The sequence below is a fragment of the Salvelinus namaycush genome, chromosome 32 (genome assembly GCF_016432855.1).
Source record: "Salvelinus namaycush isolate Seneca chromosome 32, SaNama_1.0, whole genome shotgun sequence".
Lineage (NCBI taxonomy): Eukaryota > Metazoa > Chordata > Actinopteri > Salmoniformes > Salmonidae > Salvelinus > Salvelinus namaycush.
The window spans coordinates 33,361,873-33,387,445 of NC_052338.1; the positions used below are offsets into that span (position 1 = coordinate 33,361,873).

At 47.6% G+C, this 25,573-nt stretch overlaps 1 protein-coding gene across 5 annotated transcripts in view; it reads left to right on the forward strand.

The window, feature by feature from the left end:
* The window catches only part of LOC120027547 (pumilio homolog 1-like), a 62,211-nt gene that overhangs the window by 24,572 nt on the left and 12,066 nt on the right, over positions 1–25,573 (forward strand). For 3 of the 5 annotated variants that reach the window (XM_038972541.1, XM_038972545.1, XM_038972543.1), the window contains exons 8-18: positions 2,607–2,856; positions 5,733–5,808; positions 8,977–9,075; positions 9,589–9,731; positions 10,013–10,151; positions 10,306–10,443; positions 11,091–11,288; positions 11,589–11,681; positions 17,263–17,505; positions 17,640–17,907; positions 21,598–21,727. In XM_038972541.1, the coding sequence (XP_038828469.1) occupies positions 2,607–2,856; positions 5,733–5,808; positions 8,977–9,075; positions 9,589–9,731; positions 10,013–10,151; positions 10,306–10,443; positions 11,091–11,288; positions 11,589–11,681; positions 17,263–17,505; positions 17,640–17,907; positions 21,598–21,727 (1,777 nt within the window). The remainder of the gene's footprint in view (positions 1–2,606; positions 2,857–5,732; positions 5,809–8,976; positions 9,076–9,588; positions 9,732–10,012; positions 10,152–10,305; positions 10,444–11,090; positions 11,289–11,588; positions 11,682–17,262; positions 17,506–17,639; positions 17,908–21,597; positions 21,728–25,573) is intronic. The other 2 variants (XM_038972544.1, XM_038972546.1) reach the window with 1 other exon arrangement.

Genomic DNA, 25,573 nt, shown 5'->3' on the forward strand with positions numbered 1-25,573 from the left:
CACTGACCAGGTGAATTCAGGTGAAAGCTATGACCCCTTATAGATGTCACTTGTTAAATCCACTTCAATGTGTGTAGATGAAAGGGAGACAGGTTAAATAAGGACTTTTAAGCCTTGAGACAATTGAGACATGGATTGTGTATGTGTGTCATTCTGAGGGTGAATGGGCAAGACAAAATATGTAGGTGCCTTTGAACTGGGTCTGGTAGTAGGTGCCTTTGAACGGGGTCTGGTAGTAGGTGCCTTTGAACGGGGTCTGGTAGTAGGTGCCTTTGAACGGGGTCTGGTAGTAGGTGCCTTTGAACGGGGTCTGGTAGTAGGTGCCTTTGAACGGGGTCTGGTAGTAGGTGCCTTTGAACGGGGTCTGGTAGTAGGTGCCTTTGAACGGGGTCTGGTAGTAGGTGCCTTTGAACTGGGTCTGGTAGTAGGTGCCTTTGAACTGGGTCTGGTAGTAGGTGCCTTTGAACGGGGTCTGGTAGTAGGTGCCTTTGAACGGGGTCTGGTAGTAGGTGCCTTTGAACGGGGTCTGGTAGTAGGTGACAGGCGCACCGGTTTGTGTCTAGAACTCAACCCTGCTGGGTTTTTCACACTCAACAGTTTTCTGTGTGTATCAAGAATGGTCCACCACCCAAAGGACATACAGCCAACTTGATACAACTGTGGGAAGCATTTCAGTCAACATGGGTCAGCGTCCCTGTGGAACGCTTTGGACACCTTGTAGAGTCCATGCCCGGACGAGTTGAGACTGTTCTGAGGTCAAAGGGGGAGGTGCTACTCTATATTAGGAAGGTGTTCTTAATGTTTGATATACTCAGTGTGTTTATATGCACACGGATGGCTAACCATGTTACCCCCCCTCTCGTCCCTCTTCTCTCCCCCCGTCCCTCTTCTCTCCCCCCGTCCCTCTTCTCTCCCCCCGTCCCTCTTCTCTCCCCCCGTCCCTCCTCTCCCCCCGTCCCTCCTCTCCCCCCGTCCCTCTTCTCTCCCCCCGTCCCTCTTCTCTCCCCCGTCCCTCTTCTCTCCCCCCGTCCCTCTTCTCTCCCCCCGTCCCTCTTCTCTCCCCCCGTCCCTCTTCTCTCTCCCCCCGTCCCTCTTCTCTCTCCCCCCGTCCCTCTTCTCTCTCCCCCCCGTCCCTCTTCTCTCTCCCCCCCGTCCCTCTTCTCTCTCCCCCCCGTCCCTCTTCTCTCTCCCCCCCGTCCCTCTTCTCTCTCCCCCCCGTCCCTCTTCTCTCTCCCCCCCGTCCCTCTTCTCTCTCCCCCCCGTCCCTCTTCTCTCCCCCCCGTCCCTCTTCTCTCCCCCCGTCCCTCTTCTCTCCCCCCGTCCCTCTTCTCTCTCCCCCCGTCCCTCTTCTCTCTCCCCCCGTCCCTCTTCTCTCTCCCCCCGTCCCTCTTCTCTCTCCCCCCGTCCCTCTTCTCTCTCCCCCCTTCCCTCTTCTCTCTCCCCCCTTCCCTCTTCTCTCTCCCCCCGTCCCTCTTCTCTCTCCCCCCGTCCCTCTTCTCTCTCCCCCCGTCCCTCTTCTCTCTCCCCCCGTCCCTCTTCTCTCTCCCCCCGTCCCTCTTCTCTCTCCCCCCGTCCCTCTTCTCTCTCCCCCCGTCCCTCTTCTCTCTCCCCCCGTCCCTCTTCTCTCTCCCCCCGTCCCTCTTCTCTCTCCCCCCGTCCCTCTTCTCTCTCCCCCCGTCCCTCTTCTCTCTCCCCCCGTCCCTCTTCTCTCTCCCCCCGTCCCTCTTCTCTCTCCCCCCGTCCCTCTTCTCTCTCCCCCCGTCCCTCTTCTCTCTCCCCCCGTCCCTCTTCTCTCTCTCCCGTCCCTCTTCTCTCTCTCCCGTCCCTCTTCTCTCTCTCCCGTCCCTCTTTTCTCCCCCCCGTCCCTCTTTTCTCCCCCCCGTCCCTCTTTTCTCCCCCCCGTCCCTCTTTTCTCTCTCCCGTCCCTCTTTTCTCTCTCCCGTCCCTCTTTTCTCTCTCCCGTCCCTCTTTTCTCTCTCCCGTCCCTCTTTTCTCTCTCCCGTCCCTCTTTTCTCTCTCCCGTCCCTCTTTTCTCTCTCCCGTCCCTCTTTTCTCTCTCCCGTCCCTCTTTTCTCTCCCCCCGTCCCTCTTTTCTCTCCCCCCGTCCCTCTTTTCTCTCCCCCCGTCCCTCTTTTCTCTCCCCCCGTCCCTCTTCTCCGTCCTCTCTCCCCCCGTCCCTCTTCTCTCCCCCCCGTCCCTCTTCTCTCCCCCCCGTCCCTCTTCTCTCCCCCCCGTCCCTCTTCTCTCCCCCCCGTCCCTCTTCTCTCCCCCCGTCCCTCTTCTCTCCCCCCGTCCCTCTTCCCTCTCTCCCCCCGTCCCTCTTCCCTCTCTCCCCCCGTCCCTCTTCCCTCTCTCCCCCCGTCCCTCTTCCCTCTCTCCCCCCGTCCCTCTTCCCTCTCTCCCCCCGTCCCTCTTCCCTCTCTCCCCCCGTCCCTCTTCCCTCTCTCCCCCGTCCCTCTTCCCTCTCTCCCCCGTCCCTCTTCCCTCTCTCCCCCGTCCCTCTTCCCTCTCTCCCCCGTCCCTCTTCCCTCTCTCCCCCGTCCCTCTTCCCTCTCTCCCCCGTCCCTCTTCCCTCTCTCCCCCGTCCCTCCTTTCTCTCTCTCCAGTCGTCAAGGCCAGATACTGCCCGCGGGGCCAGACACTGACGTAATAGGGGGTGTAGTAGGGGAGGGTATGGTCTCCATGGGTGGTGGTGGTGGTCCCAAACCCCAAGAGGTCTTCTCTGGGGTGGAACAGGGTGTTACCATGGATACCATGCAGTCTGTGATGGAGCCTTTGCAGTTTGACTACAACTCCCAGATGGCCATGGACTCTCAGCCTACCGTGGGCCTGTTCGACTACAGCAACCAACAACAGGTGTGTGTGTGATGACCACCATGGACCCCTCTACTACAGCAACCAGCAGAGGTGTATGTGTGTATATACTAAGTGTGTGACTGTGAGCATAACGTGTGTATATATAGATAATGATAATGTGACCTGTGTGTACAGTGCCTTCAGAAATTATTCAGACCCCTTGACTTTTTCAACATTTTGTTACGTTACAGCCTTATTCTAAAATGAGTTAAATAAATAAAAAATATCATCAATCTAAACACAATACCCCATAATGACATCACAATACCCCATAATGACATCACAATACCCCATAATGACAAAGCGAAAACAGGTTTATAGACATTTTTGCAAATGTATAATAATTTTAAAAAACATACCTTATTTACATAAGTATTCAGACCCTTTGATATGAGAATTGAAATTCACCTCAGATGCATCCTGTTTCCATTGGTCATCCTTGAGATGTTTCTACAACTTGATTGGAGTCCACCTGTGGTAAATTCAATTGATTGGACATTATTTGGAAAGGCACTCACCTGTCTATATAAGGTCCCACAGTTGACAGTGCATGTCAGAGCAAAAACCAAGCCATGAGGTCGAAGAAATTGTCCGTAGTGCTCTGAGACAGGATTGTGTCGAGGCACAGATCTGGGGAAGGGTACCAGCAAATGTCTGCAGCATTGAAGGTCCCCAAGAACACAGTGGCCTCCATCATTCTTAAATGGAAGAAGTTTGGAACCACCAAGACTCTTCCTAGAGCTGGCCGCCCGGCCAAACTGAGCAATCGGGGGAGAAGGGCCTTGGTTAGGGAGGTGACCAAGAACCCGATGGTCACTCTGTCAGAGCTTCAGAGTTCCTCTGTGGAGATGGGAAAACCTTCCAGAAGGACAGCCCTCTCTCCAGCACTCTACCAATCAGGCCTTTATGGTAGAGTGGCCAGACGGAAGCCACTCCTCAGTAAAAGGCACATGACAGCCCGCTTGGAGTTTGCCAAAAGGCACCTAAAGACTCTCAGACCATGAGAAACAAGATTCTCTGGTCTGATGAAACCAAAATTGAACTCTTTGGCCTGAATGCCAAGCGTCACGTCTGGAGGAAACCTGGCACCATCCCTATGGTGAAGCATGGTGGTGGCAGCATCATGCTGTGGCATGTTTTTCAGCGTCAGGGACTGGGAGACTAGTCAGGAGAGGCAAAGATGAACAGAGTAAACTACAGGGAGATCCTTGATGAAATCCTGAGCACTCTGGAGCAGGTTCTCAGACTAGGGAGAAGGTTCACCTTCCAACAGGACAATGACCCTAAGCACCCAACCAAGAAAACGAAGGAGTGGCTTCGGGACAAGTCTCTGAATGTCCTTGAGTGGCCCAGCCAGAACCTGGACTTGAACCCGATCGAACATCTCTGGAGAGACCTGAAAATAGCTGTGCAGCAGCAGTCCCCATCCAACCTGACAGAGCTTGAGAGGATCTGCAGAGAAGAATGGGAGAAACTCCCCAAATACAGGTGTGCCAAGCTTGTAGCGTCATACCCAAGAAGACTCAAGGCTGTAATCGCTGCCAAAGGTGCTTCAACAAATTAGTGACTAAATGGTCTGAATACTGATGTAAATGTGATATTCTTTTTTTTTTTTGTTGCTTGTAATATATTGGCACATTTCTAAACCAGTTTTTGCTTTGTCAATATGGGGTATTGTGTGTAGATTGGTGAAAAAACAACGATTTAATCCATTTTAGAATAACGCTGTAACATAACACAATATGGAAAAGTCAAGGGGTCTGAATACTTTCTGAATGGACTATATAATATAACCTGTGTGTGTGTAATATAACCTGTGTGTGTAATATAACCTGTGTGTGTAATATAACCTGTGTGTGTAATATAACCTGTGTGTGTGTGTAATATAACCTGTGTGTGTGTGTAATATAACCTGTGTGTGTGTGTAATATAACCTGTGTGTGTGTGTAATATAACCTGTGTGTGTGTAATATAACCTGTGTGTGTGTGTGTAATATAACCTGTGTGTGTGTGTGTAATATAACCTGTGTGTGTGTGTGTAATATAACCTGTGTGTGTGTGTAATATAACCTGTGTGTGTGTGTAATATAACCTGTGTGTGTGTGTAATATAACCTGTGTGTGTGTGTAATATAACCTGTGTGTGTGTGTAATATAACCTGTGTGTGTGTGTGTAATATAACCTGTGTGTGTGTGTGTAATATAACCTGTGTGTGTGTGTGTAATATAACCTGTGTGTGTGTGTGTAATATAACCTGTGTGTGTGTGTGTAATATAACCTGTGTGTGTAATATAACCTGTGTGTGTGTGTGTAATATAACCTGTGTGTGTGTGTGTAATATAACCTGTGTGTGTGTGTAATATAACCTGTGTGTGTGTGTGTGTGTAATATAACCTGTGTGTGTGTGTAATATAACCTGTGTGTGTGTGTAATATAACCTGTGTGTGTAATATAACCTGTGTGTGTAATATGACCTGTGTGTGTAATATGACCTGTGTGTGTGTGTAATATAACCTGTGTGTGTGTGTGTAATATAACCTGTGTGTGTGTGTGTGTGTAATATAACCTGTGTGTGTAATATAACCTGTGTGTGTAATATAACCTGTGTGTGTAATATAACCTGTGTGTGTAATATAACCTGTGTGTGTAATATAACCTGTGTGTGTAATATAACCTGTGTGTGTAATATGACCTGTGTGTGTAATATAAGCTGTGTGTGTGTGTGTGTGTAATATAACCTGTGTGTGTAATATGACCTGTGTGTGTGTGTGTAATATAACCTGTGTGTGTGTGTGTGTGTAATATAACCTGTGTGTGTAATATAACCTGTGTGTGTAATATAACCTGTGTGTGTAATATAACCTGTGTGTATATAGTTGTTCCAGAGACCCAGTGCTCTAGCAGCCCAACAGCAGCAGTATGCCTTGGCAGCAGCACAGCAATCTCACATTGGTAAGAGACAGAGTGTCTGTGTGAGTTGTTTTGTAGGTGAAAGACATGAATCTCCACTGACCCATTTTTGGGCAGTTATTCAGTGATGAAGTTGTTCTTGGACTAGCTGTGTATCTCTTATGTCTGGCACAATTAGCATATAACCGTGGATTAAGACCCTCTGGAAAAAATAAAATAATTCTCTGTTTAAACAGTTAGGACTTAATTCAATTTAGAACAATAGTGTAATGATGAAGAATTGTGGGTGGTCTCCCCTCAGAGAGTCAAATCAGACACGGAGTACAACATATACAATGTATTTGAAAAGATTTCAGACCCCTCTTTACACATTTTGTTACGTTTAGAGATTTTTGTGACCAAAATGATCACGGTTATCAGTATTATTAAAACGTGCTGGAAATGTTAAAGTACTAATACACTGAAATAATTTCACCACGGTTTATATTTAAAACCAACAATCAACAAATAAAATTGGCAGCACTATGCACTTGTGTTTTTTGTTGTATGTTCTGTAGACAGGGTGACCATCTTCGATTTTAAGTTTCCCTCAGCACTCTTGTAAAACCCAAAATATGACCACGCTTCAGATTTCGTCCTCTTAGAAGGCCGGAAAAATCTCCTGAGCGCTGTCACTGCCTTCCGCCATGTTTTCACACAAAACAAAACCCACGTTGCTGCGCCTGCGTCAGACTGTTGCTAACTTTGGTTGATGCTGGACACTATTTACCGGGAGTTTTTCAAACCATGGTAATCAAACACGGTTTTAATGCTAATTTGAAACTAAAACTAATCGTCTGGAATTTTACCGTGGTTTATCTTGAAACCGGTAACTGTATCATCCTTAGTTACGTTACAGCCTTATTCTAAAATGTATTAAATATTTTTTTTTCCTCAGCAATCTACACACAAGGCCCCGTAACGACATCACAAGGCCCCGTAACGACATCACAAGGCCCCGTAACGACATCACAAGGCCCCGTAACGACATCACAAGGCCCCGTAACGACATCACAAGGCCCCGTAACGACATCACAAGGCCCCGTAACGACATCACAAGGCCCCGTAACGACATCACAAGGCCCCGTAACGACATCACAAGGCCCCGTAACGACATCACAAGGCCCCGTAACGACATCACAAGGCCCCGTAACGACATCACAAGGCCCCGTAACGACATCACAAGGCCCCGTAACGACATCACAAGGCCCTGTACAAGGCCCCGTAACGACATCACAAGGCCCCATAACGATAAAGCAAAAACTGCTTTTTAGACGTTTTGCTAATTTCTGACAAATTAAAAATCAATCACATTTACATAAGTATTTGAACCCTTTACTCAGTGAAGCACCTTTGGCAGCGATTACAGCCTTGAGTCTTCTTGTGTATGATGCTACAAGCTTGGCACACCTGTATTTGGGGAGTTTCTCCTGTTTTTCTCTGCAGATTCTCTCAAGCTCTGTCAGGTTGGATGGGGAGCGTTGCTGCACAGCTATTTTCAGGTCTGCAGAGATTTTCGATCGGGTTCAAGTCCGGGCTCTGTCTGAGCCACTCAAGGACATTCAGAGACTTGTCCCGATGCCACTCACACAGCCACTCCCGTTGTCTTGGCTGTGTGCTTAGGGTTGTTGTCCTGTTGGAATGTGAACCTTTGCCCCAGTCTGAGGTCCTGAGCGTTCTGGAGCAGGTTTTCATCAAGGATCTCTCTCTACTTTGCTCAGTTCATCTTTCCCTCGATCCTGACTAGTCTCCCAGTCCCCGCCTCTGAAAAACATCCCCACAGCATAATGCTGCCACCTCCATGCTTCACCGTAGGGATGGTATTGGCCAGGTGATGAGCAGTACCTGGTTTCCTCCAGAAGTGACGCTTGGCGTTCAGGCCAAAGAGTTCAATCTGGGTTTCATCAGACCAGACAATCTTGTTTCACATGGTCTTAGTCCTTTAGGTGCCTTTTGGTAAACTCCAAGCAGGCTGTTGTGCCTTTTTACAGAAAAGTGGCTTCCGTCTGGCCGCTCTCCCATAAAGGCCTTATTGGTGGAGTGCTGCAGAGATGGTTGTCCTTCTGGAAGGTTCACCCTGGAGCTCTGTCAGTGACCATTTGGGTTCTTGGTCACCTCCCTGACCAAGATCCTTCTCCCCTGATTGCTCAGTTTGGCCGGGCAGCCAGCTCTAGGAAGAGTCTTGGCGGTTCCAAACTTCTTCATTTTAAGAATGATGGAGGCCACTGTGTTCTTGGGATATTCAATGTGGCAGAAATGTTTTGGTTTCCCACCCCAGATCTGTGCCTCGACACAATACTGTCTTGGAGCTCTGCGGACAATTCCTTCGACCTCATGGCTTGGTTTTTGTTCTGACATGCCCTGTCAACTGTGGGACTTTATATAGACAGGTGTGTGCCTTTTTTAAAAATCATGTCCAATCAGTTGAATTTGGACTGGACTTGAAGACAATCATGGCACCAATAATTACATTACATCAGATGCTTGTCCTTGAATCTATTGCCTCGCACACAGACATAAGATCATTTAGTAGCTAATGGCAGCCTGCAGTACTCCGGTTGGCTTTCAACTTCAGTTACTCTATGAGAGGCGGCAGCAGTGAGCTAGCCTGCAACATCACCTCTGGAGTAGCTCACTCTTTAAGTTTAGTCTCCGTGAAACGCCATCTTAACCTCTTCACTGGGCTTCAAATGCCCTATTGAGTCTCTACATCTGAATGATGGATGTCACGTGATCAATGGCTTTGTCAATATACAGTCATTTGTATACTCACGATGGCTGCCTGGTATTGTGACGCCATCATTTCCATGGTAATGTAGAATGTTCGTTCAAATGACGTTAACTGATGTGGTTCGTGCAATTCAGTAAATGTTTTGTCAGTTGAGCTGAATCGGCAAATCATTGCACATATTTTAGCATCTATTTTACTTCCTGCTTTGTTGCTATGGGTACTCTCTCAATGGCCACCAGTCCACCCATTATGTCATCATTGACTTGAATGTGGATGGCTGTTGCACTCATTGTCTTTCTATGGCAGCACATGGAGTCAGGAGCGGAGGAGAGGAGAAAATGTGTGTCTGGCCGGCCAATTACCGTCAACCAAAACTTCCATGACTGTCGGGCAGCTCTCGTCTCGGTTTCTCTGTGATCTTTATGTACGTGTCGTTTCAGGTTTGGCTCAAGCGTTTGTTCCCAACCCTTACATCATCAGTACTGGTCCGCCTGGAACCGACCCCTACGCTGCTGGACTGGCAGCTGCTGCAACACTGGGTAAGACACGCACCACACACACACACACCATTCACACTCTCTCTCACACACACACACACATACACACACATACACACACACACACACACACACACACACCACACACACCACACACACACCATTCACACTCTCTCTCTCTCACACACACACACACACACACTCTCACACACCACTCACACACCACACACACTCTCACACACCACTCACACACCACACACACACACACACACACCATTCACACTCTCTCTCTCACACACACACACACACACACACACACACACACACACACACACACACACACACACACACACACCATTCACAATCTCTCTCACACACACACACACACACACACACACACACTCCTGCCATTTTGTTATTTCATATCCCCAGTACTATGGGAATATGATGACAGTCCAGCGTGCATACATTTTTATATATGGGTGGTCCCAGGAATCTGCTGTCTTGACGCTGCAACCTCCATCCTATACCAACTAAGTTATTGTGTGTGTTCAGGCCCGGCGGTGATGCCTCCCCAGTACTACGGGGTGACTCCCTGGGGAGTGTATCCAGCCAATCTGTTCCAGCAACAGGCTGCGGCCGCCAACAACTCAGCCAATCAACAGGCTCAAGGACAGAACCAGCAGAACCAACAACAGGTCAGTGGCTTCCTATTGGCTAGACCTCTCCTCATTTAGGTAAAGCAACTGTCAGACATTTTTTTTGCTTCAGTGCTCACCGCTTTATGGTTGTAAGATTACCACAAGCATAAGTTATGCCCTCATGCACTTTATTTCTCCTCGTGTCAGTGTGTCCATGGCTTTTTACTAAGAACAACACCGTGTGGTGTAAAACCAGCCCTCCCCGCTCCTCAGCGTTTCCCATTGGCTCAGTCTCAGACCTTCTGCCCTCCTATTGGCTAACCTTTATGTAACTCTAGGTGATGCGTGGGGGCGGTAACCAGCGACCCCTGACCCCTAGCCACGGTCAACAGGGTCAGCAGAACGACCAGCTGATCTCTGCCGCAGCAGTCAACTCAGCGCTCGCCTTCGGACAGGGGCTGGCTGCCGGCGTGCCTGGTGAGCAAGACATTTACTAACACACACGTGCTTGCTTTCACACCACACACACACACACACACACACACACACACACACACACACACACACACACACACACACACACACACACACACACACACACACCGATTAACCCATGAGTTCCTCTCTGCAGGCTATCCCATGCTGGCTCCAGCTGCTTACTATGACCAGACGGGGGCGCTAGTGGTCAACACAGGATCTAGGGGTGGGCCCGTACGCCTCATGGCCCCCGCAGGCTCAGTTATTATCTCTCCCTCCGCTGCACAAGCAGGTAACTCACTCCTCCATTTACACTGTCACTCAGTAACCCTAATACAGTATCTCTCCCTCCGCTGCACAAGCAGGTAACTCACTCCTCCATTTACACTGTCACTCAGTCACCCTAATACAGTATCTCTCCCTCCGCTGCACAAGCAGGTAACTCACTCCTCCATTTACACTGTCACTCAGTAACCCTAATACAGTATCTCTGTCACTGTCACCCTAATACAGTATCGCTGTCACTGTCACCCTAATACAGTATCACTGTCACCCTAATACAGTATCTCTGTCACTGTCACCCTAATACAGTATCTCTGTCACTCTGTCACCCTAATACAGTATCTCTGTCACTCTGTCACCCTAATACAGTATCTCTGTCACTCTGTCACCCTAATACAGTATCTATCCATCACTTGTAGCAGCCCACCAAACTCTCACAATTTATTTCTCTCTCTCTACACTCGCTCTCTCTCTACACTCGCTCTCTCTCTACACTCGCTCTCTCTCTACACTCGCTCTCTCTCTACACTCGCTCTCTCTCTACCCTCGCTCTCTCTCTACACTCGCTCTCTCTCTACACTCGCTCTCTCTCTACACTCGCTCTCTCTCTACCCTCTCTCTCTCTCTACCCTCTCTCTCTCTCTACCCTCTCTCCAGTGGCGGCAGCAGCTGCGGGTGGCGGGGCTAACGGTGGTATGGGAGGCGGGGCCAATGGTCAGTTTCGAGCCATGCAATCCCAGCAGCCTCAGCAGCAGGGGGGAGGGGTTATGTCAGGAAACTCCTTTTATGGATCCTCTCTTAGCAACTCATCCCAGAGCTCCTCCCTCTTCTCTCAAGGTAGCCAATCAACGTACTGTGAGTAAAAAAACTAAACGGGTGAATTGGCAGAGGTCGGTTCCAGGACGACTACATTGGAGACGTTGCATTGCATCAGCCAATGGTTGCATGCCGCGTCATGGATTGCGCAGTCGTGCATCTATATCATGTGGTAGTTCATATGTCAAAAACATGTCTTGGCTTTGTGAGATCTGGCAGGTGTCTGCAATGTAGTCGGCCTGGAACGTGACCAAAATGTGTTCAAATATTATTTAGTTTAGCATATAAACTCGGCGACAAAAGTATATTAACAAAGGTGATTGGTTGTTTTCTATACAGGCTCCGCCCAGCCGGGCCTCGGCTCCGCCTCTCTGGGGTTTGGTCAGAGCAACTCTTCACTCGGTGCTACGTTGGGCGGCTTTGGCACTGCAGGTGTGTGTGTGTGTGCAACCTAAGACTCAGTAGGCTTACGAATGGAGAGCAGGGTTACGGTTATTCTGGTATCCGAACGGACGTTAGTATTCAGTTACTTGCGAGAGTATTAATTTCGGACAAATAATAAAAATGCTTATTTTAATGAAAGGGCTTTGTCTAAAATGTAATGATCTGTGAGATTTGTACAAACCATGGCATTTAGAAATGTTAATGAAATAACAGATTTGACCGTTTTTATGGCTGCGTCCCATTTTAAAAACACTGGTAGCCTACACACTTTTCACCTGTGTAGCTTGTTGTTGTGGGTCACTCAAAGCAGCACTACCGTCAGAGGCTTCATGTGTAGCAAGTGAAGTAGAAATCAAGTCAAATGGTATTAGTCACATGTTTTAACAACATGTTTAGACAAACTATTACTTACGGGCCAAACAATGCAGAGAAATAATAGAAAAATAACACAGGGAATATATATATTATACCTACATGCATACCTACATGCATACCTACATGCATACCTACATGCATACCTACATGCATACCTACATACACACACAGTTGAAGTCGGAAGTTTACATACACTTAAACTGAGTTAATGACTCCAACCTTTCACAATTCCTGACATTTAATCCTAGTAAAAATTCCCTGTTTTAGGTCAGTTAGGATCACCACTTTATTTTAAGAATGTGAAATGTCAGAATAATAGTAGAGATTTATTTCAGCTTTTATTTCTTTAATCACATTCCCAGTGGGTCAGAAGTCTACATACACTCAATTAGTATTTGGTAGCATTGCCTTTAAATTGTTTAACTTGGGTCAAACGTTTCGGGTAGCCTTCCACAAGCTCCCACAATAAATTGGGTGAATTTTGGCCCATTCCTCCTGACAGAGCTGGTGTAACTGAGTCAGGTTTGTAGGCCTCCTTGCTCGCACACACTTTTTCAGTTCTCCTCACAAATGTTCTATAGGATTGAGATCAGGGCTTTGTGATGGCCACTCCAATACCTTGACTTTGTTGTCCTTAAGCCATTTTGCCACAACTTTGGAAGTATGCTTGGGGTCATTGTCCATTTGGAAGACCCATTTGCGATCAAGCTTTAACTTCCTGACTGATGTCTTGAGATGTTGCTTCAATATATCCACAAAATTTTCCTTTCTCATGATGCCATCTATTTTGTGAAGTGCACCAGTCCCTCCTGCAGCAAAGCACCCCCACAACATGATGCTGCCACCCCCGTGCTTCACGGTTGGGATGGTGTTCTTCGGCAAGCAAACCTCCCCCTTTTTCCTCCAAACGTAACGATGGTCATTATGGCCAAACAGTTCTATTTTTGTTTCATCAGACCAGAGGACATTTCTCCAAAAAGTACGATCTTTGTACCCATGTGCAGTTGCAAACCGTAGTCTGGCTTTTTTTAATAGCGGTTTTGGAGCAGTGGCTTCTTCCTTGCTGTGCGGCCTTTCAGGTTATGTCGATATAGGACTCGTTTTACTGTTGATATAGATACTTTTGTACCTGTTTCCTCCAGCATCTTCACAAGGTCCTTTGCTATTGTTCTGGGATTGATTAGCACTTTTTGCACCAAAGTACATTCATCTCTAGGAGACAGAACGCGTCTCATCCCTGAGCGGTATGACGGCTGCGTGGTCCCATGGTGTTTATGCTTGCGTGCTATTGTTTGTACAGATTAACGTGATACCTTCAGTGCATTTGGAAACTGCTCCCAAGGATGAACCAGACTTGTGGAGGTCTACAATTTTTTTTCTGAGGTCTTGGCTGATTTCTTTTGATTTTCCCATGATGTCAAGCAAAAGGCACTGAGTTTGAAGGGAGGCCTTGAAATACATCCACAGGTACACCTCCAATTGACTCAAATGATGTCAATTAGCCTATCAGAAGCTTCTAAAGCCATGACATCATTTTCTGGAATTTTCCAAGCTGTTTAAAGGCACAGTCAACTTAGTGTATGTAAACTTCTGACCCACTGGAATTGTGATGCAGTGAATTATAAGTGAAATAATCTGTCTAAACAATTGTTGGAAAAATGACTTGTCATGCACAAAGTAGATGTCCTAACCGACTTCCTAAAACTATAGTTTGTTAACAAGAAATTTGTGGAGTGGTTGAAAAACGAGTTTTAGTGACTCCAACCTAAGTGTATGTAAACTTCCGACTTCAACTATAGATATATATATATATATATACAGTAACCGCAGTACACTGTAGGTAGGGGTAAAGGATAGATAATAGACAGTAACAGCAGTATACTGTAGGTAGGGGTAAAGTGACTAGACAGCAGGATAGATAATAGACAGTAACAGCAGTATACTGTAGGTAGGGGTAAAGTGACTAGACAACAGGATAGATAATAGACAGTAACAGCAGTATACTGTAGGTAGGGGTAAAGGATAGATAATAGACAGTAACAGCAGTATACTGTAGGTAGGGGTAAAGTGACTAGACAGCAGGATAGATAATAGACAGTAACAGCAGTATACTGTAGGTAGGGGAAAAGTGACTAGGCAACAGGATACTAACTATTTATCAGTCTCATGGCTTGGGGGTAGAAGCTGTTCAGGGTCCGGTTGGTTCCAGACTTAGTGCATCGGTACCAATTTGCCGTGTGGTAGCAGAGAGAACAGTCTATGACTTGGTATTTTTAGGGCCTTCCTCTGATACCGCCTGTTATAGAGGTCCTGGATGGCAGTGAGCGCGGCCCCTGTGATGTACTGGTGCCAGACCAAGCGGTGACGCAGCCAGTCTAGATGCTCTCAGTGGTGCAGTTATGGAACTCTTTGAGGATCTGAGGGCCCATTCCAAATCTTTTCAGCCTCCTGATGGGGAAGAGGCGGTGGGCCAAGATAATTCCTTAGTGATGTGGGTGTTGCTCTCTACCTGCCCCACCACAGCCCCGTCGATGTGGATGGGGACGTGCTCGGCCCTCTGTTTCCTGTAGTCCACAATCAGCTCCTTTGTCTTGCTGACGTTGAGGGAGAGGTTGTTTTCCTGGCACCACCTCCCTATAGGTTGTCTCATCGTCGTCGGTGATCGGGCCTACCACCGTCATGTCGTCAGCAAACTTAATGATGGCGTCGCAGTCGTGTGAGAACAGGGAGTACAGGAGGGGATTGAATATCCACCCCTGATGGGCTTCCATGTTGAGGGTCAGCGTGGCGGATGTGTTGTTGCCTATCATCACAACCTTGGCGCTCCTCATCCAGGATCCAGGTAATCCCAGGATCCTTAGCTTAGTGATGAGGGCACTGGTGTTGAACGCCGGGCTGTAGTGAAATGAACAGCATTCTCACGTAGGTGTTCCTTTTGTCCAGGTGGGAAAGGGAAGTGAGGAGAGCACTAGATATTGCGTCATATGTGGATCTGTTGGGGTGGTATGTGAATTTAAGTGAGTCCAGGGTGATGGTTTTTATGTGTGCCATGACCGGCATTTCACGGCTACAGACGTGAGTGCTACGGGGCGAATGTCATTTAGACAGGTTACCTTGGCGTTCTTGGGCACAGCGACTATGGTGGTCTGCTTGAAACATATAGGTATTGCAGACTGTGTCAGGGAGAGGTTGAAAATGTCAGTGCCAGCTGATCAGTGCGTGTACTGAGTATGCATCCTGGTATTCCGTCTAGCCCCCAGGATGTTAACCTATTTATAGGATTTTACTCACATCGGCTACGGAGTGATCACACAGTCGTCCGGAAGAGCATGGTTCAGTGTTGCTAGCGTTGGAGCGAGCATAGAATTTATTTATCTCGTCTGGTAGGCTAGCGCCACTGGATAACTCGCGCCTGGGTTTCCTCCGTAATAGTTTACAAGCCGTACCGTTCCGATGAGCATCAGAGCTGGTGTTTGTAGTATTCTTTCTTAGTCCTGTATTGACACTATGCGTTTGATGGTTCATCGGAGGTTGTAGCAGGATTTCTTATAAGTGTCCGGATTAGTGTCCCGCTCCTTGAAAGCGGCAGCTCTTGCCTTTAGCTCAGTGCAGATGTTGCCTGTAATCCATGGCTTCTGGTTGGGAAATGTACGTACGGTCACTGTGGAGAAGACGTCGTCGATGCACTTATTAATGAAGCCGATGACTGATGTGGTAAACTCCTCAATGCCATCGGATGAATCCCAGAACATATTCCAATCTGTGCTAGCGAAACATTCATGTAGCTTAGCATCCGCTTCATCAGATCAGTTTTTGGTCAGATTTGCCAAATGGAGGGAGAGCATTCTATGCGTGTCTGTGTGTAGTAAAGGTGATCTAGAATATTTTTGCCTCTAGTTGCACAGGTGACATGCTGGTAGAAATGAGGTAAAACGCATTTCAGTTTTCCTGCATTTAAGTAACTGGCCGCTAGGAGCGCCGCCTCTATGTGCGTATTTTCTTGTTTGCTTATGGCCCTATACAGCTTGTTGAGTCCGGTCTTAGTGCCATTATCAACTTGTGGTGGTAAATAGACAGCTACTAGAAATATAAACTATTTTGGTAAATATTATAGTCTACAGCTTATCATGAGGTATTCTAATTTAGGCGAGCAGAACCGCGAGCAGAACCTCGAATCTTCCTTGATATTAGAGATTGCGCACGGTGATTAACTAACAGGTAGGCTGTTTAATATGGAGTTGTTTTAGACGAGGACGCAGCTAAATAGCCTGAATTAGCCTGGCTAACTAGCTGGCTATCTAACTCCATTCACGACAGACACTACCAGATGAGATGTTGCTGCGATAGGTTATCCATCAAGTTTAACTTGCACAAGTCTATTTGGCTACTTCCTCTGTCGCTCTCTCTCCATGTCTCCATGTCAGACGCACCCTGCTCCTCTTGCGCCGGAAACAACAAGCAACAACAAGCAGAGCGCTTCCTGAGTCACGCGACAAAGTTTATTTTTTACCTGTATTTTGACTATTCAAATATCTTTCTTTTTTTTATTTAAAACTTGACACCTTTTTCTCCCTAATTTCATGGTTTCCAATTGGTAGTAGTTACGGTCTTGTCTCATCGCTGCAACTCCCGTACGGACTCGGGAGAGGCAAAGGTCGAGAGCCGTGCTTCCTCCGAAACACAACCCAACCAACCCGCACTGCTTCTTGACACAATGCCCGCTTAACCCGGAAGCCAGCCGCACCAATGTGTATGAGGAAACACTGTACACCTGGCGACGTGTCAGCGTGCATTGCGCCCGGCCCACCACAGGAGTCGCTAGAGCGCGATGGGACAAGAACATCCCTGCCGGCCAAATTGTGCGCCGCCCCATGGGTCTACCGGTCGCGGCCGGCTCTGACATAGCCTGGACTCGAACCAGGATCTCTGGTGGCACAGCTAACACTGCGATGCAGTGCCTTAGACCACTGGCCCAACTATTCGATATAAAAATCATTGTTTTTTCAGATATTAAGATAGTCAAAGTACATGTAAAAAATGTAATAATTTCAAATGCCCATCCCTAATGGAAAGGCTTCTCACTATTTCTGTTCAACTGTCTGAAGCTGTCTGACTTATCTATGTGTCTGTGTGTATAGCTCCCTCTACTGGCCAACTCTGTGTGTGTTTTAATGGTCTCTCTGTCTCCCTCCAGTGGCGAACTCCAGCGGTGGCAACAGTTCTCGTCGTGACTCACTGACCGGCAGTAGTGACTTGTACAAACGCACGCAGTCCAGCCTCACTCCCATTGGCCACGGGGGGTTCTACAACGGAACCCTGGGCTTTAGCTCCTCCCCTGGGCCGGTCGGAATGCCTCTGCCCAACCAAGGCCCCTCCCACTCCCTGACTCCACCCCCCTCTCTGTCCAATCACAGCTCCTCATCCAACCTCAACCTGGGTGAGTGACGAGGTCTATTGTTACCATGCTGACATAAAACTTGCAGTGCATTTTTGTGGTTATAACATTTTATCATGGTTATTTTTATGTCCAATCAGCACTAACTATCCCTCCTCTCTGAACCCCTCCCACAGGAGGTCTGACCAATGGCAGCGGTCGTTTCATATCTGCTGCTCCCGGGGCAGAGGCGAAGTATCGCAGCGCCAGTTCTGGCTCCTCCCTATTCTCTCCCAGCAGCCAGCTCTTCCCGTCGTCACGGCTACGTTACGGAATGTCGGACGTGATGCCTTCAGGGCGCAGCCGTCTCCTGGAAGACTTCCGGAACAACCGCTACCCCAACCTGCAGCTGAGAGAGATTGCTGGGCACATCATGGAGTTCAGCCAGGACCAACACGGCAGCAGGTAGAGAAACATATCATGGAGTTCAGCCAGGACCAGCAGGTAGAGAGACACACATCATGGAGTTCAGCCAGGACCAGCAGGTAGAGAGACACACATCATGGAGTTCAGCCAGGACCAACAGGTAGAGAGACACATCATGGAGTTCAGCCAGGACCAGCAGGTAGAGAGACACATCATGGAGTTCAGCCAGGACCAGCAGGTAGAGAGACACACATCATGGAGTTCAGCCAGGACCAGCAGGTAGAGACACACATCATGGAGTACAGCCAGGACCAGCAGGTACAGAGACACATCATGGAGTTCAGCCAGGACCAGCAGGTAGAGACACATCATGGAGTTCAGCCAGGACCAGCAGGTAGAGAGACACACATCATGGAGTTCAGCCAGGACCAGCAGGTAGAGAGACACACATCATGGAGTTCAGCCAGGACCAGTAGGTAGAGAGACACATCATGGAGTTCAGCCAGGACCAGTAGGTAGAGACACACATCATGGAGTTCAGCCAGGACCAGCAGGTAGAGAGACACATCATGGAGTTCAGCCAGGACCAGCAGGTAGAGAGACACACATCATGGAGTTCAGCCAGGACCAGCAGGTAGAGAGACACATCATGGAGTTCAGCCAGGACCAGCAGGTAGAGAGACACACATCATGGAGTTCAGCCAGGACCAGTAGGTAGAGAGACACATCATGGAGTTCAGCCAGGACCAGTAGGTAGAGACACACATCATGGAGTTCAGCCAGGACCAGCAGGTAGAGAGACACATCATGGAGTTCAGCCAGGACCAGCAGGTAGAGAGACACACATCATGGAGTTCAGCCAGGACCAGCAGGTAGAGAGACACATCATGGAGTTCAGCCAGGACCAGCAGGTAGAGACACACATCATGGAGTTCAGCCAGGACCAGCAGGTAGAGAGACACATCATGGAGTTCAGCCAGGACCAGCAGGTAGAGAGACACACATCATGGAGTTCAGCCAGGACCAGCAGGTAGAGAGACACACATCATGGAGTTCAGCCAGGACCAGCAGGTAGAGAGACACACATCATGGAGTTCAGCCAGGACCAGCAGGTAGAGAGACACATCATGGAGTTCAGCCAGGACCAGCAGGTAGAGAGACACATCATGGAGTTCAGCCAGGACCAGCAGGTAGAGAGACACATCATGGAGTTCAGCCAGGACCAGCAGGTAGAGAGACATCATGGAGTTCAGCCAGGACCAGCAGGTAGAGACGCACATCATGGAGTTCAGCCAGGACCAGCAGGTAGAGACGCACATCATGGAGTTCAGCCAGGACCAGCAGGTAGAGAGACACATCATGGAGTTCAGCCAGGACCAGCAGGTAGAGAGACATCATGGAGTTCAGCCAGGACCAGCAGGTAGAGAGACACACATCATGGAGTTCAGCCAGGACCAGCAGGTAGAGACGCACATCATGGAGTTCAGCCAGGACCAGCAGGTAGAGAGACACACCATGGAGTTCAGCCAGGACCAGTACGGCAGCAGGTAGAAAGATGTAGAGAGACACACACACACCTATGGCCATATTCATAAAATTGTCACAGCTATATAGCACAAACAATCTCATTACCCCTGCCCAATACCGAACCTGGTACCAAACCCCTGGTACCAAACCCCTGGTACCAAACCCCAGACCTACTGTCTAATCATTATTGATTATTGATCATTATCCTCATCCCCCCCTCATCTCTTTCTCTCCTCATCCCCCCTCTCACCTCTTTCTCTCCTCATCCCCCCCTCTCATCTCTTTCTGTCTTCATCCCCCCCTCTCTCACCTCTTTCTGTCTTCATCCCCCCCCTCTCATCTCTTTCTGTCTTCATCCCCCCTCTCTCATCTCTTTCTGTCTTCATCCCCCCTCTCTCATCTCTTTCTGTCTTCATCCCCCCTCTCTCACCTCTTTCTCTCCTCATCCCCCCCTCTCTCATCTCTTTCTCTCCTCATCCCCCCTCTCTCATCTCTTTCTGTCTTCATCCCCCCCTCTCTCATCTCTTTCTCTCCTCATCCCCCCTCTCTCATCTCTTTCTGTCTTCATCCCCCCTCTCTCATTTCTTTCTGTCTTCATCCCCCCCTCTCTCATCTCTTTCTCTCTCCTCACCCCCCCTCTCTCATCTCTTTCTCTCTCCTCACCCCCCCTCTCTCATCTCTTTCTCTCTCCTCACCCCCCCTCTCTCATCTCTTTCTCTCTCCTCATCCCCCCCTCTCTCATCTCTTTCTCTCTCCTCACCCCCTCATCTCTTTCTCTCCTCATCCCCCTCTCATCTCTTTCTCTCTCCTCATCTCTTTCTCTCACCTCTTTCTGTCTTCATCCCCCCTCTCTCACCTCTTTCTGTCTTCATCCCCCCCTCTCATCTCTTTCTGTCTTCATCCCCCCCTCTCTCATCTCTTTCTGTCTTCATCCCCCCTCTCTCATCTCTTTCTGTCTTCATCCCCCCTCTCTCATCTCTTTCTCTGTCTTCATCCCCCCCTCTCTCATCTCTTTCTCTCTCCTCATCCCCCCCTCTCTCATCTCTTTCTCTCTCCTCATCCCCCCCTCTCTCATCTCTTTCTCTCTCCTCATCCCCCCCTCTCTCATCTCTTTCTCTCTCCTCATCCCCCCCTCTCTCATCTCTTTCTCTCTCCTCACCCCCCTCTCTCATCTCTTTCTCTCTCCTCACCCCCCTCTCTCATCTCTTTCTCTCTCCTCACCCCCCTCTCTCATCTCTTTCTCTCTCCTCACCCCCCCCTCTCTCATCTCTTTCTCTCTCCTCATCCCCCTCATCTCTTTCTCTCTCCCTCCTCATCCCCTGATAGGTGAGAATTATCTGTTAACTGAATGATTAGAATATTCCGCCCTGAAACATATAATTGTATGGAATTGATTAGAATGTATAAAATCATAATCAATAAATGTGTAGTCTAGTCAGAATGAGGGTAAAGACAATATGTCTTCATGGTATTATAAACACAGACTGTCTGAGCTTGGTGCCGACCTGACTAGAGATTTGGGAGAGAACAGGGAGTATGACTCAAGGACAAGGTCACTAATCTTTGGCGGCTGGGTAGCAGGACATGTGTGTGCGTCTGGTTGTGTGTATGTGTGTGCGTCTGTTTGAGTGAATGTGTGTGCGTGAGAAGTCAGTATAAAATGAATTGTTTTGTATTCCTGACTTTAGAACGTTCCGTGAATAAACCTTTTTGACTATTGTAGCTGGGCCTCCGTCTGTTTCATTCGACCAGGATCTTACAAATTCTGGTTTGCAGACTGAGTAACATAATTAAATTGGGTTATGAACCTGGAGAACAAAATTCTCCTATCATCCCCCCCTCATCTGTTTCTTTCCTCATCCCCCCCTCTCTCATCTGTTTCTCTCCTCATCCCCCTCTCTCATCTGTTTCTCTCCTCATCCCCCCCTCTCTCATGTCTTTCTCTCCTCATCCCCCCCTCTCATCTGTTTCTTTCCTCATCCCCCTCTCATGTCTTTCTCTCCTCATCCCCCTCTCTCATCTGTTTCTCTCCTCACCCCCCCTCATCTCTTTCTCTCTTCATCCCCCCCCCCTCATCTCTTTCTCTCTCTTCATCCCCCCTCATCTCTTTCTCTCTTCATCCCCCCCTCTCTCATCTCTTTCTCGTTCTTAATCTCTGTGAGTAAATATAGGAACATTAATTTGAGTGTTGTGAATCTCCAGGTTTATCCAGTTGAAGTTGGAGAGGGCCAGCTCAGCGGAGCGTCAGCTGGTCTTTAGTGAGATCCTCCAGGCTGCCTACCAACTCATGGTCGACGTCTTTGGAAACTACGTCATCCAGAAGTTCTTTGAGGTGTGTGTACACAGAGTATTAGTGATGCACCCATATTACATTTTTGGCTGATACGATTCTAGGCTGTATCACATCTGGCCATGATTGGGAGTCCCTTAAGGTGGCGCTCAATTGGCCCAGCGTCGTCCGGGTTTGCCCGGGATAGGCCGTCATTGTAAATAAGAATTTGTTCTTAACTGACTTGCCTAGTTAAATAAAAGTTACACAAACACACCACACTGACCAAAAAGTTATTTTGTTGGCATTTACGTATGTCCCCATTACCAGTAAAACAATCAAAAACGATTTATGTTACTTGCTGTTTCGTTGTTCAGTCGTTTCGTTCTCAACCAAGTTTTCTATGGAACGCCGTTTGGGTCTTTGCGTGTCAAAAAGATGGTTGACCCAATCAGGACCTGAATATGACTGCACGTCACAGTAATTTAATGCGTTCATTAATTTTTTTTACGTAGTTATTACACATCGATTACACTATCACTCGTATTTCATATGTCACAACGATTCATCGACACATATGCTATGATGCTGGTAAAGTTGTTTCGCCCACCTACAGTGTTGGTCATAAAAAAACTAGCTCATGGATGCAAACAAAGTTCTTTACCAAAAACATAGTAAAACGACATCTGTTTCAGTAGCTATAGTTAGCTAGCTAACCTTATAGCTAGGTATCATCTAAAATAACTCAGTTCTTATTTGATTAATGGTGGTCGGACCCATCTATGTGAAGCTAGCCACAATAACGATTAGCCACAATAGTGGGCTTTGTGGTTAGCCTTCAAAATAAAAGTATGTCATTGACAGTGATGCAAATGCATAGAAATAGTATAATTCTGCCATAATTGAATAGATCATGCTAAACGAAGGTTGGGATGTTATATAAAATCAACAGAAGACAATCATTTGTTAATTTGACAATCTGTTGAAATCACACTGGATGTATTATACTTTAGAATTGCATTGGGGGCATACTTATTTCACTGTTACAGCCTTACCTGTGGATTGTGGATCAATGACGTGGGCTATCAGTCTACTCAGTGACACCCAGAGAAACATTAGCGCCGTAGCTCTTATTGCAGGACTCTGAAACAACTGTGAATTGAGACACATTTATTGTCAACCTTTATGTATTGAACACCATTCCAGAGGACAACCAATACTGCATGGATGTGTTGGAGTCTGATAACTCTGAGGAGGACGTTGGGAAAAAATATATTGGGTATTGAGTAGACTTGATACCCCATTTCATTGATCCCCAATCCTTAGGTAAAGCTGTACAGTGTAATATGAATGTCAATACACACAATAGGCTGACTGGGGAGGTGATTTCACACAGTCACAGTCCCGCGATAAGAGCTACAACGCTAATATTTGTGTAAACTTCACCAGTTGTGTTCTGTGGGTGTCACCGGGTGGACTGATACCCCATTTCATTGCGTCACATTCCAACCTTGTTTAACATTATCTAGTCTAAATATGGCAAGATTCCACCAATTGTAGCCTTCTGCATCACTTCAAGGAGGTACTTTTATTTTGAAGGCAAACTGCAAATTCCACATGTGCCTAATCCTTATTGTGGCTAGCTTCACAACACATAGTCCGGTCAAGCATCACTAGCCAGATCAATCAATCAAATTTATTTATACTTACATCAGCTGATGTCACAAAGTGCTGTACAGAAACCCAGCCTAAAACCCCAAATTGCAAGCAATACAGATGTAGAAGCACGGTGGCTAGGAAAAACTCCCTAGAAAGGCAGGAACCTAGGAAGAAACCTAGAGAGGAAATCGGCTATGAGGGGTGGCCAGTCCTCTTCTGGCTGTGCCGGGTGGAGATTATAACAGTACATGGCCAAGATGTTCAAATGTTCATAGATGACCAGCAGGGTCAAATAATAATAATCACAGTGGTTGTCGAGGGTGCAACAGGTCAGCACCTCAGGAGTAAATGTCAGTTGGCTTTTCATAGCTGATCATTCAGAGTATCTCTGCTGCTCCTGCTGTCTCTAGAGAGTTGAAAACTGCAGGTCTGGGACAGGTAGCACATCCGGTGAATAGGTCAGGGTTCCATAGCCGCAGGCAGATCAGTTGAAACTGGAGCAGCAGCACGGCCAAGGGGACTGGGGACAGCAAGGAGTCATCAGGCCAGGTAGTCCTGAGGCATGGTCCTACGGCTCAGGTCCTCCGAAAGAGAGAAAGAATTAGAGAGAGCATACTTAAATTCACACAGCACACCGGATAAGACAGGGGAAATACTCCAGATATAACAGACTGACCCTAGCCCCCCGACACATAAACTACTGCAGCATAAATACTGGAGGCTGAGACAGGAGGGGTCGGGAGACACTGTGGCCCCGTCCGACGATACCCCCGGACAGGGCCAAACAGGCAGGATATAACCCCATCCACTTTGCGAAAGCACAGCCCCCACACCACTAGAGGTATATCTTCATCCACCAACTTACCATCCTGCGACAAGGCCGAGTATAGCCCACAAAGATCACGTCAGTGACTCAACCCACTCAAGTGACGCACCCCTCCTAGGGATGGCATGGAAGAGCACCAGTAAGCCAGTGACTCAGCCCCTGTAATAGGGTCAGAGGCAGAGAATCCCAGTGGAGAGATGGGAGCCAGCCAGGCAGAGACAGCAAGGGCAGTTCGTTGCTCCAGTGCCTTTCCGTTCACCTTTACACTCCTGGGCCAGACTACATTCAATCATATGACCTACTGAAGAGATGAGTCTTCAGTAAAGACTTAAAGGTTGAGACCGAGTCTGCGTCTCTCACATGGGTAGGCAGACCATACCATAAAAATGGAGATCTATAGGAGAAAGCCCTGCCTCCAGCTGTTTGCTTAGAAATTCTAGGGACAGTAAGGAGGCCTGTGTCTTGTGACCGTAGCGTACCTGTAGGTATGTACGGCAGGACCAAATCGGAGAGATGGTTAGGAGCTAGCCCGTGTAATGCTTTGTAGGTTAGCAGTAAAACCTTTTTTATTTTTTATTATAATAAACATTTTCTTTACTGTGAAATCAGACCTAGCCTTAACAGGAAGCCAGTGTAGAGAGGCTAGCACTGGAGTAATATAGTCAAGATTCTAGCAGCTGTGTTTAGCACTAACTGAAGTTTATTTAGTGCTTTATCCGGGGAGCCGGAAAGTAGAGCATCGCAGTAGTCTAACCTAGAAGTGACAAAAGCATGGATTTGCTTTTCTGCATCATTTTTGGACAGAAAGTTTCTGATTTTTGCAATGTTACGCAGATCGAAAAAAGCTGTCATTTTAAATATTCTTGATATGTTCGTCAAAAGAGAGATCAGGGTCCAGAGTAACAGATTCAGCAGAAGACCTCTTTGTTTCTTCAGACCTAGAACTAGCATCTCTGTTTTGTCCGAGTTTAAAAGTTGAAAAATTGCAGCCATCCACTTATGTCTGAAACACAGGCTTCCAGGTAGGGCAATTTTGGGGCTTCACCATGTTTCATCGAAATGTACAGCTGTGTGTCGTCCACATAGCAGTGAATGTTAACATTATGTTGCCGAATGACATCACCAGGAGGCAAAATGTATAGTGAAAACAATAGTGGTCCTAAAACGGAGCCTTGAGGAACACCGAACTTTACAGTTGATTTAATCAGAGGACAAACCGATGAAGCTAGCTGGCTGCTTATAACATTAGCTTTTGGGCAACAGGGTTAAGTAGCTGGCTAGCTATTTATTTTCATGAACTGAAGTTCAATTTCAATAGGCAACAACAAGTGGCTACTTAGCTAATACTTACTCACAAGGATCCCCAAATCATTGCTAAGAATAGTGAAAATGACTGCAGTTTCTACTGGTCATTGTTTTCAGGC